At 26.8% G+C, this 12,352-nt stretch overlaps 1 protein-coding gene across 1 annotated transcript; it reads left to right on the top strand.

Moving 5' to 3' along the window:
- The first annotated feature begins 5,164 nt into the window (after window positions 1–5,164).
- LOC126679249 (geraniol 8-hydroxylase-like) lies at window positions 5,165–11,240 on the top strand. The gene is made up of 2 exons (XM_050374237.2): window positions 5,165–6,101; window positions 10,495–11,240. The coding sequence occupies exons 1-2, from the start codon at window positions 5,199–5,201 to the stop codon at window positions 11,122–11,124; spliced, it is 1,533 nt and encodes a 510-aa protein (XP_050230194.1). The 5' UTR covers window positions 5,165–5,198; the 3' UTR covers window positions 11,125–11,240.
- The last annotated feature ends 1,112 nt before the right edge of the window (window positions 11,241–12,352 follow it).

Here is a 12,352-nt window from a genome sequence, read left to right as displayed (position 1 = left end):
TAACTAATTTAATATTAATTATAAATAAAAAATTGATATAATTATAATAAATTTACTAATATGTTCATTAACGAGTTACGTTGAAAATAATTTAATAACCGAATATATTATATTTACTTTTATAAAAATTCTTAACTAATTTAATATTAATTATAAATAAAAAATTGATATAATTATAATAAATTACTAATATGTTCATTGACGAGTTACGTTACGAGCTACGTGCATAGCACGTAATGCGAAACTAGTTATTTAAAAACCACCCAACTTGTAACTTTTTTTCATTTATACCATGACCTAGGAAAATTTTCAATTGTACCCTATTTTTAATTTTTATGTTTCATCTCTATCCTAATGAGTTGAATTGACCTATTTTCTTTTGAAAAAAAGTTTAAATTAGTCCTTCATTTTTAACCTATATTCTAATAAAACGTTAATATTAATCATTTATGTATTTTGTTTTTAATATTTTCATCTTTAAATTAATTAAATTATCAAAAAAAATTACTCTTGGGATACAAACGAAACATAAAAATCGAAAATAGGGTACAATTGAAAATTTTCCTAGGTCGTGGTATAAATTAAAAAACATTATAAGGTGAGTGGTTTTTAAGTAATTAGGTCTTTTAGAAAATATGGGTCTTCTAAAATTTCCTCCATTATCGATTATTATAGTTTGACTTATATTCAATTCATTAGTGAGATCCGAGGTCGGACTTGGTGGCAAATCCCACAAAACTCGGTTCATAATGTTTATGTGGAATTGGATTTCCATTAATAAATAAAATAAATTGGTATAATTATAATAAATTTAATTTATATCTAAATTAATGAGTTGCGTAATGAGCCACGCGCATAACATGTAATGCGAAACTAGTATAAATATCATAAATGCTTTTAAAATAACGTGAAAAATGTATAAGAACATTTTTTAACAAAATTGGATAGATTACACATCAGATTAGTTAGTTATGAATTAAATTATTATGATATTTGATTTTATACAATTAAATTCGCCTATTTTATTTGATGTTTATTTAAATATAATTGATATAAATTATAAAATTAATTACTCAATGAAACTCATACAATATTTTTCATGAACGATATAGTTATTAGTTTTATCATAATATTTTATAACAATTTTCATACTCATTGTAATATATAACTACTAAAAATAACTTTATCATATTGTTTTACCTTTTTTCAAATATTGTTGTTCAATTAATGCCTTTATTGAGAAAAGTACATATATTTTTTTAAATATTTATAAAAATATTGTGAACTTTTAAAAAGATTAAACGCCCACTTGACTACTTAACTATTTTAAATTTATTTTTAGTTTTAATTTAAAAAAATATTAGGTTAATCTGTTTAATTATATTATAATTGTTAAATTTTACATTAATTAGTTTATAATTTTTAAATTAGGTTAAATTTAACATTAACCTAGCCGATTTTAAATATCTCAAAATGGCCTAAAATAGCCAATTTTGAGGTTTTGTTATAATTGACAAATCCCACAAACATCTAGTATTTAGTTAGAATTAACTCATTAGAATAAAATTGTTAAATTAGGTTAATTAGTTTGTTATTTTACGTGAATTATACTTTCAGAATTTTTTTTAATTGTAATATAATTTGTTTTTATTTAGTTATTTAATTTAGAATATTAATAAAAATTATTAATGATTATAATTAATTTATAATAATAAATAGAGTTAATTTAAAATTAGTTTATTAATTTAGGTTAATTGTGATTGAGGTTGATTTAAAATTTTATTAATTATAATAATTAATATTTATTTGGGTAACTTTATCGCGTCATTGTGTTTTATGTGTATATCAATTATTTGACATGTTTTGTTTTTAATTAACGGAAAAAATGAAATAAGCCGAAACCGAGGGGAAATCCTTTATAAATTTTGCGAATTTGCCGACTTACAATTTTAGCGACAGATTTGTCCAAACATTTGTTGCTACTTTATTTACAACACTAATGGTTTAGCGACAGATTTTTCTGTCGCTAGTTTGTCCTCAGGACGGATTAGCGACGACAAAGTAATTCGTCACTAAAATTAACGACTAAAGTCATTTGGCGCCGTCGTTAATTCCATGCCAAAAAAGACAAATTAGCAACAGATGAACATTTTTAGCCGCAAATTGGGATGCCGATAAATTAGTGACGAACCCTTATCTTCTTCGCTAAAAGATTTAGTAACGCCCCTCTTAGTGACAACTGAGTACGTCGGTAATCTGTTGCTAAATCTATTTAGCAGCGGAAATAAGGTATTTAGCGACGGCGAAATCCGTCACTAAAGACCTTATTTCTAATTGTGGATTTTATTAAGGTTTGGAAGTCTTCAGCCCCCCTCGTATCAAGGTATTTTAGTTTGCTACCGTTGCATGATATGATACCGTTTTTGGACTTTTTGGTAAGACGGTCAATTATATGCTTTCTTTGCGAAGTTGTTGAAACATAAGCGCATTTTTTATTTATTGTGAATTCAGAGGTTGGATGTGTTTGTGTCGCCCCTTACTCTTTTGAGTAGTTCTTGGTTCAATGACAAGATATTATTTTGTGTGGTCCCTATTACAAATTAGGGGCTCTTACAAAAGTATCTAACATTTTGAAAATAATTACAACAATATTATTGACTTTTTTCATATACAAAAATACGAAAAAAAAATTATTTATAAAAATACGTTTTGTATATTGTTGGTATAATATGACTATGTTTAATACTTATGAATTAGGAAATTTGAAAATAATATTTGGTTTAATATTGTTATAATTTCAGTATATTTTTGGTATATCGATAATAATTTTTTTTATAAATTTTTATATTTACAATTTTAGTATATTGTTACTTTAATTATTAATATACGATGTGGTATAATATTGGTTTACTTTTCGTCTAATATTTATAAAATTTCAGTATTATTTTGATATGTTTACTCTTTGAATGAGGTATTATTTTAGTATATTTTTAGTTTATATACATTATGCACATGATTTAGCATACTTACATTATACCAATAGTATACATACCGTATTTCTGCAATTATTTTTGTTTTTAAATATTTTTGTAAATATTATTAAGTCAGCTCGTTATTTTTATAAACAGTATTTTTTAATCTTTTTTTGATAAATGGTGTAATTTTCTCTACAAATTATGGAAAATATTATATTTTCTTATTATGCGAGAAATATGAAAAAGTAAAAATGATATTATTTTTCAGAGCAATGCTTTAACAAAGGAGGACGTAATCTTTAATTTATTTTTAATCAGTTTTTTAAAAAAAATTAAAATATTAGTTTTCCTTACTCGAAATTGGTTTTTTTTTTAAAAAAATCTTTTTTATATCTTATTCTTAGGACCGTTTTGTTTATAGTCATCTCTCAAAGACGTAACCCCTAGTAAGCCACCTTTGTGTGGACCTCTTTTCGTGCATAAGTTTTGACTTGATGGTTTTTTTTGCCATTTTTTATAATTTTTAATATACATATACATATTCATCTATACTATATGTAAAAGTACGGATGGATGGGGAGAAGGGGGAGGGGGACAGACACATTTATATTAATGTCATTTTTACTTTATATAATATAATTATTAATTTAAAAGCTATTGAGATAATATTATGTTAAAATAATTGTCTGATGTACTAACTAAAATAAACTACTTTAATATTTAATAGTTGTTATTTTAAATATTATTTAATAATCATATAAAATTTTAATTAAAATAAATTATGTTTAATAAATTACTAATTTAATTATTACTTGATTTTTTAATTTATATTCTCTATAAATAAAATAGATTATTCATAATTAACTACTATTTTAATAATTATTTGATATTTTATTCGTAAGTACAATTTATAATCATAAAATAATGATTAATTAACCACAAATATAATATTTTGAGAAGTCACACTACGAGTCACGCGTGAAACACGTCAAATGACACTAGTTTATAAAAAATAGGTGAGGGTCCATCAGTTTTTTTATTATAAGATTTTTAATATTTAAATTTTACTAATAAAATTTATTAATTTCAATATTTTAATATCAACTTTTTTTTGTATTTGTACTATGTATACGTGTCTCATATTACAGTCAATTTTTATATTATAGTAAGTACATACCTAAAAAAATTAATAGTCTGCTAGTTGAAAAGTTTATAAAATTCATTTTATACTTTAAATATTTAATAGTTTAAAATTTATTTTCAAGGACTAAATAGACATTTTAGAATTATTGAACTACTAAAATAAATCTTTTATCCAAAAGTTAGTTTCCACAATACTACAACAGTAGAGGCTACACTCCATTGATGGAAGGTGGGGCGGAACTGGCTTATAGGGTGCTGCCCTGCCTAGCTACCGAACCATCCTCTGTGAATTCTTTAGTCAGTTAAGTTAGGTATTTGTTTTGGTATAATGTCTATGATATTTTTTGAACTGGTCTAAAATAACACATTTAAACCTTTTAATTTTAGACTAATCTGATAAATTGAGCCATATAGGTTGATGCGAGAGGCGAACTATGACTTTTAAATTTTAAACAGCTACATATATAATTACGGTTTGAATCTATGACCTCACTTAAATAAAAAGATCGTCTTACCAATTCATCTGTATTTTTTTTATGAATAGATATGCATATTAAGCCACAATGAATGATAAAAACTGTCACATATAGTTTACAAACAAGCAGTAGCATACATAACGTGGCATATTAGAGGATTAGGCTATAGTAAACAGCCAAAAGAACATTAGTTCGGATACAAAATACAGTAAAGATTTCTATAGAAATCAAAAGCCAAATAACAAAAACTCCTATTACAGTATTTAAGAAGAAAAACAGCCTTAGTAAAGCAGCTAAAAAATTAGGAAAAATCACCCTCTCCGTAACTGAAGCTTTATTTTGAAAGACTTTTCTATTTCAAATTTTTCAAATTTTTCAGAGCATTAAATACCATAAAATCTCTTAAAGTTTTCGATAAGGTCCCCTCGGAACTACACTTAGATATTTAGTGTGATAAGTCTAAGAGTTAGAAGTCCAAGAGTTTCCTATTAAATTAGTAATTAATATAGAGATACGTACCAAAAGTCAGTAAGTTAGTAACTTTATATAAGTGTTTTATATTCTCAACGACAACAAAAATTACTAACAAAACTAAAAAACAGAAATGGGGATAGGACTAATACTAATAGTAATAGCCATAATACTATCATGGATTATGGTATCAAAAATAAGAGAGAGAAGATGGGTTTTACCACCAGGACCCATGAGGTTACCACTATTAGGAAACCTTCTTCAGCTAGGCAAGGAGCCGCATGTATCGTTTGCTAAATTGGCTAGTCAATATGGTCCTATAATGACCCTATGGCTAGGACCAATGCGAACCGTGGTCATATCTTCTAGCGAAATGGCTAGAGAAATGTTCAAGAACCATGACACGGTTCTTGCAGGTAGAAAGATTTACGAGTCTATGAAACCCCAACATGATAATGAAGGTTCTTTGATTACAGCTCAGTATGGATCAACATGGCGGTTACTAAGGCGTCTTTGTTCCGTAGAATTGTTCACGGGCAATCGCCTTGATGCCTCGCAAAATTTACGTGCAAACTCCATTGATCGGATGATAAAGCATTTAAGAAACGAAAGCGAGAATGGCACCACAGCTGTTGATCTTCACAAATGTTTTTTCTTGATGGCTTTTAATCATATTGGAAACCTGTTGCTCTCCCAAGATTTGGACCAACCAAATTTAGAGACAGGGTCTAAATTCGTTTACCATATATGCAAGATCATGGATGTGAGTTGTAAGCCCAATATAGCAGATTTTGTGCCAATTTTGAAATGGATTGATCCTCAAGGTATAAAAAGAATGACCCATTTCCATACCAAACAAGCCTTTGAAGTTGTTCAAGGTTTTATCGACGAAAGGATTAAAATTAGGTCATGTCAAGTGCATGGTGGTGATGGGGATAAAAGAAAGGACTTTCTAGACGTGCTTTTGGATTTTCATGGGGATGATATCAAGGCGCCATCTACCTTATCTTCAACATTCATGAAAAGTATCATCATTGTAAGTTCGGGTAATCGAGTCAGAGAGTATTCACGCTATATAAAGCGTTTTAATGAACAAACTTTAATTTATTTTATTTTAAATATTAAAAGTTAATTTCATTTCGATGAAGGTTTTCGGCTAAAATGATGAAGTGAGAGACTGATTTTGTCGCGCGACAATCAATTTTTACTTGTAATTTTCTCAAAATTAATCACTTATGTACAATTATAAATTAACGAAAAGTATTTCTTCCAAATTATGGATCTAGGTAAAGTTTTTAGACAAAAATATAAAATTCATCTGCCCATAATACATTATTTTCTGAAGAAATCATGTTAAAACAAAATAAAAAAATTATAATAAAATTAAGGGTTAATTACATATAAAATCACCATCTTTACACGAATTTTCAAAAATAACACGACTTTTAAAACGTGTCAATTCAGAGCATCACCTTTCAATTCTTTTCAAAAACAACATGTGCATGTTTTTTGATAAAATTTTGCTGACTTGGACAGCCGATGAGAGTGACACGTGTCACGACACGTCAGCAAAAATGCCACTAAAAATGTGGCCGTCTTATTTTTGAAAAGAAATGAAAGGTGGTGCCCTGAATTGCCACGTTTTAAAGGTCGTGTTATTTTTTCAATTTCGTGTAAAGGTGGTGGTTTTATATGTAATTAACCCTAAAATTAAAAAGAAATTAACGTTTGGCCATCAATATACAAAAAAAAAAATTAGTTTGCGTATTCCTCTATGTCAATTACCCATATAAGTTCATTACATTACACAAATGTTTATCATGAGATTAATGTGTATCCTAACATGTAAGAACATTTTTGAATTCCATTCCCAAATTCGAACTATTTGAGTACGTATTTAGTAGACGGTTTGAGTATCCGTCTAGACCCGTCCAAGCCCAGTCTTTAGCGCGGACTTGGAAAATAATTTTTCGTACGAAAAATTGAAATGAGCGGATAATTGTTCAAACTCTATTCCAACCTGAATCTAAAAAAACCCGCTATTCATAGACAAGTTTTGACTTTCCTTTTCATAGAATTTTTATATCCGTCCAAATTTGGCCTGAGCCTGTAAAAAAATTATTATTAGAAATTAGAATTGGGTGTAGGAAATAAAAAAAATAAAAAATAACTCGCTCTTTTAATATTTTGATTTTTTTTACCTTTAAACATGCTTTTATTATTATAATTTTTTTTCTCTAAGTAGTTTTTCACTCTCGACTACCACTTGTCACTTTCGCTTTTTTCCTTTTTTCTCTTTTTGTCTCTCTCCCTCTCTTTTTCTTTCTTTTCCATTTTTTCTGTTTTATTTTTTTCTTCTCTATTTTTGTTCTCTTCTTTTTTTATTATCGCTCTGTCGTTCTTTCATATTTAATTTTATCGATTTTTTCTTAACTTGTAGTGATTTTTATAATTTATTTTGACTTCCAGATCTAAAAAGATTGATATTAAATTTTTTTCAGTTTTTAGATCTAAATATCTAAAAAAAACGATTTCTGCAGAAAATAGTGTCTGGTTATCATGTTAGTATCACTATATTATCATGTTGTTATCATAACACTCCAGGAAAAAAATTATGCAGAAACCAACATGTAATTATCATATCGTTATCATAACATTACCATATGATATCAAGATGATAATGTTTTATGGTACCTATATGATAATGTTATGATAACATTATGATAATATCTATGATAATGTTATGATAAAATAGTGTCTGGTTATTATGTCGTATCAATATATTATCATGTCATTATCATAACACTGCAATATGATAACTAGATGATAATTAAGTATGATAATTGTATGATAACATACGTATAAAAATAAATTACAGAAGCATTCATGATACTAATATCATAATATTATAATAACTAGATGATAACGGAGTAAGATTATAATTATTTTTAAAAAATTAAATTAAAAGCATAAATCTGGAAAAAAGTGAGATATTTTCTATAACTTTTCAGTGTTGAGGTAAAAAGTACAAATATTTTTATTTTTAAAGTAAATACATATATTTCCCAAAATATAAAGTCCAGCTGAGACTGTACTTGGGCTTATATAAAAATCAAAAAGCTTGGCGGCCCAGCCCAGCCTATGAACTGGTCTAGTATTTAGGGTTAGTTTAAAGTAATGAGATTGCTGTAAATTACTTTATCGACCAAGTGTTAAATATTCATTATATCTGTGTTAGGTCAAATATACCGAGATCATTAAACTTTTAAATTATTCTAATTAAAAAGAATACTGAATTTTATTTTTCACTTCAATTACTTCAATTTAATATTTATGATGTGGCCAATATAATCTTAGAAAATGACCTTTCAGTTATGCGTTTAATGTTCATTTTAAATAATGGAAAAAGGTTATTTGTAACCCTAAAATTTGCATGTAGGATTAAGTAAACTCTCAACATCCGAAAAGATTCAGTTATGCTCCTAACGTCTTCAAAAATGAACAACCATTTTTGAATTTTGACACATAAATGAAACGTTGAGAGCTAGTTGTCAAAATCAGAAAGCCTAGTTGTTCAGTTTTTAAGACTTTGGGCATATTTAAACCTTTGCGGATGTTGAAGACTTACTCGATCCTAAAGCGATCCTAAAGTCAAATTTTAAAATTATTTCTTAAATAAAATATATAATTTAATAATATTTACTAACGTGACAATTATATTCTAAAATTAGATGGTCACACAAATAAAATAAGATTGGCCAAATCCTTTTTTATTATAAACTAAAGTTTAGTAACATTAGAAAAATAAAATAAAATAAAGTTTTGTGTTATTTTTTGAAATAACTACAAAATTTAGCTATCCATAAATATTTGGACTAACCCATTTTAAAGTCTTTCAACTTTATGTTTTTATTTTATCTAGTCCATAAAGTTCTATTTGATCCTATCTAGTCTCTGAACTTTGCGTTCTTAGTTTATCTGGTCACTACAAGAAAAGTGAGTTTTATTAACGGTCTCTAACAACGACTATTATAATTCATTACAATATTATATATCTTTTATAACGAATATTTAAATATCGTTTTTAAATATAATTATTTTGCGACGACTAATCAAGTCATTATTAATTATACACTTTACCAACGAGTTAATTTATGTCATTTTTAAATATAACCATGCGTAACGACAAATAATTTATTGCTAAAAGAAAGTTAAAAAAAATCAAAAATCCTACATCTAAATGAAGTGAAATAAAAATGTTGGAATCTCATTATAAAAGAAAACTACCTTTCACTATGAAAATAATTTTTTTACTTCTATTATAATATATCAATTAGAAAGTATTAAATTTAAAAAAAAAATATGTTTTAAATTATAAAACTAAATAAAAAATACTATAAAATTATATAACATATTAAAATTATACTTAATATTAGGCTTAATCATAAAAAAATACCCCATCTTTCCAATACTTTTTGTTTTTGGCTCAAACTCTCAAAATCTTCAATTTTACCTCATTTTTCAGTTTCAATTATAATCAATTGTTCAAATTAAAGTGAAAAAAGTCTAAATATGTCATTCATATTAATTTATGTTATTCTAATTTATCATTTTACCATCAAAAATTCCAAATATGAAGTAATATAAAGCGTATATTGAATTTTTCCACTCAAATTTAAGCAACTGGCTATAATTGAAACTGAAAAATGAGAAATAGACTAGAATTGAAGATTTTAAAAGTTTGGGCTATAAACAAAAAAATTAAAAAATGTGGATAGTTTTGGACTATTAGGTCATAATATTATAATATTTTGACAATGACTTTTTATGGTTATTAAATCTTTTTACAACCAATTTATATAGCTAGTTTTGTTGTAAAACATATAGTAACGACCAATATTAAAAAAATTGTTACTAAAAAGTTACATTGCACCAACACGCACAACCACATTTATCGTTGTTAGAAAGAACGATAAACGCGGTTGTGCGTGTTGGCGTAATGTAATCTTTTCTATTATTTTATTTTTCTGGGTAATTGATTTTGGGGGTTATTGTAATTTTTAGAATTGTAAAATGATGACCAAATTTTAAAACACAACAAAGGACTGCTAAACGATCAAATTTGTGAATATGAGATTTTTTTAATTGATTTCAAGTAAAAATATGTAATCATTTTTTGATAATTTATGACAAATAATACTTTATATTTTATTTATATACATAATCAACAAAACACAGCTCGAATATTTTTTTCTTTAGCGGCCAAAATCCTTCCATTAGCAAAATAGTTAAATAATCAAAATATTACGTTCTGAAATTCCATCATCATTTTGTAATTTCTGAAAAATATAATGACCCCATAATCAATTACCCTATTTTCTTCCCTGTTTTTAGGTTGTTTTAATGATATTGACATAATTTATTATCAGGAGCTATTTGAAGCAGGAACCGATACAACATCAAGCACCTTAGAGTGGGCGATGACTGAGCTCTTTCGTAATCCTATTAAACTTCAAAAATTACAGGTCGAGCTACGAAGCGTGATCAATCCCGGAAACCAGCTTGAAGAAAAAGATATCGAACATTTTCCTTATCTAACTGCAGTCATCAAAGAAACTCTAAGGCTTCATCCACCAAGTCCTCTCTTATTCCCGCACAGGGCCATGGAATCCTGCAAGATGCTTGGTTTCGATATTCCCGAAGATACTCAGATTCTGGTAAATGTTTGGGCAATAGGAAGAGATCCAAAGACTTGGGGAGATCCTTTAGTGTTTAGGCCAGAGAGATTTTTGGAGGCTGATATGGTGGTGGATTACAAGGGTAGCCATTTTCAGCTCTTACCCTTTGGTTCCGGTCGCAGAATGTGTCCTGCTGTTCCTCTTGCTTCTCGTTTGCTACCATTTGCTCTTGGATCGGTTTTGCACACTTTTGATTGGGTTCTGGCTGATGACCTTAAACCAGAGGACCTAGACATGAGTGAAATTATAGGGTTAACACTTAGAAAATATGTTCCTCTCAGAGCTATTCCAATCCCTTTCAAGCATCGCTCAGAAAACTAGTAATATTACAAAATAATATCAATCAATCTCTATGTATTTCTGCTATAATGTGGACAATAAAAAAATAGTGATGTGGAGATTTGTTTTTATTTAAATAGATATTGGCTTTTAAATGACGTCGAGAATTTGGAAATGAACATATTTCTTGCCGTCCACATAGGCAATGTATCTTTGAAAATTAAGAAGTCATCTCTTGTTATTGAAAGTAGATGTTAATTTGTTATCTAAATGAAAACAAAAAGTTTAAAATTCAATTATTATGTTATAGAAATACAGTTTGGTGAATGCAGTGTGTGTGTGATTATTATTTTCAAATGAATCAGTCAAAAAAATTCACAACTTTTCCATTTCATATCAAATTCCCCCTTACTAGCTATTTGCACATCCATGTGCGAAATACATGCAACAAACAAATATAGGAAGATAAAATAAAAATAATTCTAATATTTATTTTATCTTTTAAATTGACACTTAAATTAAATCTCAATTGTGACCCTTATATTTGTAGAACTTTCACTTAAATCCTTAACCTGATTTAGTAATGACATGGAAATAATCAAAATTTAAAACTATATCAATTTAAAAATTAAAAATTAGAGATTCTTTTGTACTGTTTTCATTTTCTAGCAACTTGAAAATAATTACAATATCTCATGTTATTTTCTAGCAGTCCTTTAATTATTGCATATTGGGTTATTGACCAACATGCATTTTATTAATGAGCATTGAGCATGTTAATTTGGAAATCATAAGGAGGAAAAGTTAAATCATTGGAGCAAGCTTATAACTGTTTTTATATAATTTGTAGTTGGACTGGCAATTTATCAAATATTTTTACGTATATGATCATAAGATCATAATTTGATTTTTTTTCATTATTTAAATTCTTACAGGTAAAGATTCTTACAATATTATATAATATCAACTGAATGAGGTTTTGACACATTTTTATTTTTGATAGATATAAAATAAATAAGGCTTAGTCATCAAAAGATATCCCATCTTTCCGATTTTTTTTTATTTATAACCCAAACTTTCAAAATTTTCAATTTTAGTCTATTTTTCATTTTTCAATTTTAATTATAGCCAATTGCTCAAATTTGAATGGAAAAAAATTCAATATATGCTTCATATTACTTTATATTTAGAATTTTTTATGGTAAAATGATAAATTAGAATAATATAAAGCAATATGAACAACATATTTAATTTTTTTTTACTTTAATAT

Source organism: Mercurialis annua, linkage group LG4 (genome assembly GCF_937616625.2).
Source record: "Mercurialis annua linkage group LG4, ddMerAnnu1.2, whole genome shotgun sequence".
NCBI lineage: Eukaryota > Viridiplantae > Streptophyta > Magnoliopsida > Malpighiales > Euphorbiaceae > Mercurialis > Mercurialis annua.
The sequence above is the reverse complement of the archived record's forward strand: the minus strand, read 5'-3'. Positions and strand labels throughout refer to the sequence as shown.

Excerpts from the sequence above, each read along its gene's own strand:
- LOC126679249 (XM_050374237.2), top strand. The coding sequence starts at position 5,199 with ATGGGGATAGGACTAATACTAATAGTAATAGCCATAATACTATCATGG. Across the intron at positions 6,102-10,494 it reads TCATGAAAAGTATCATCATT|GAGCTATTTGAAGCAGGAAC; the intron begins GTAAGTTCGGGT and ends ATTTATTATCAG.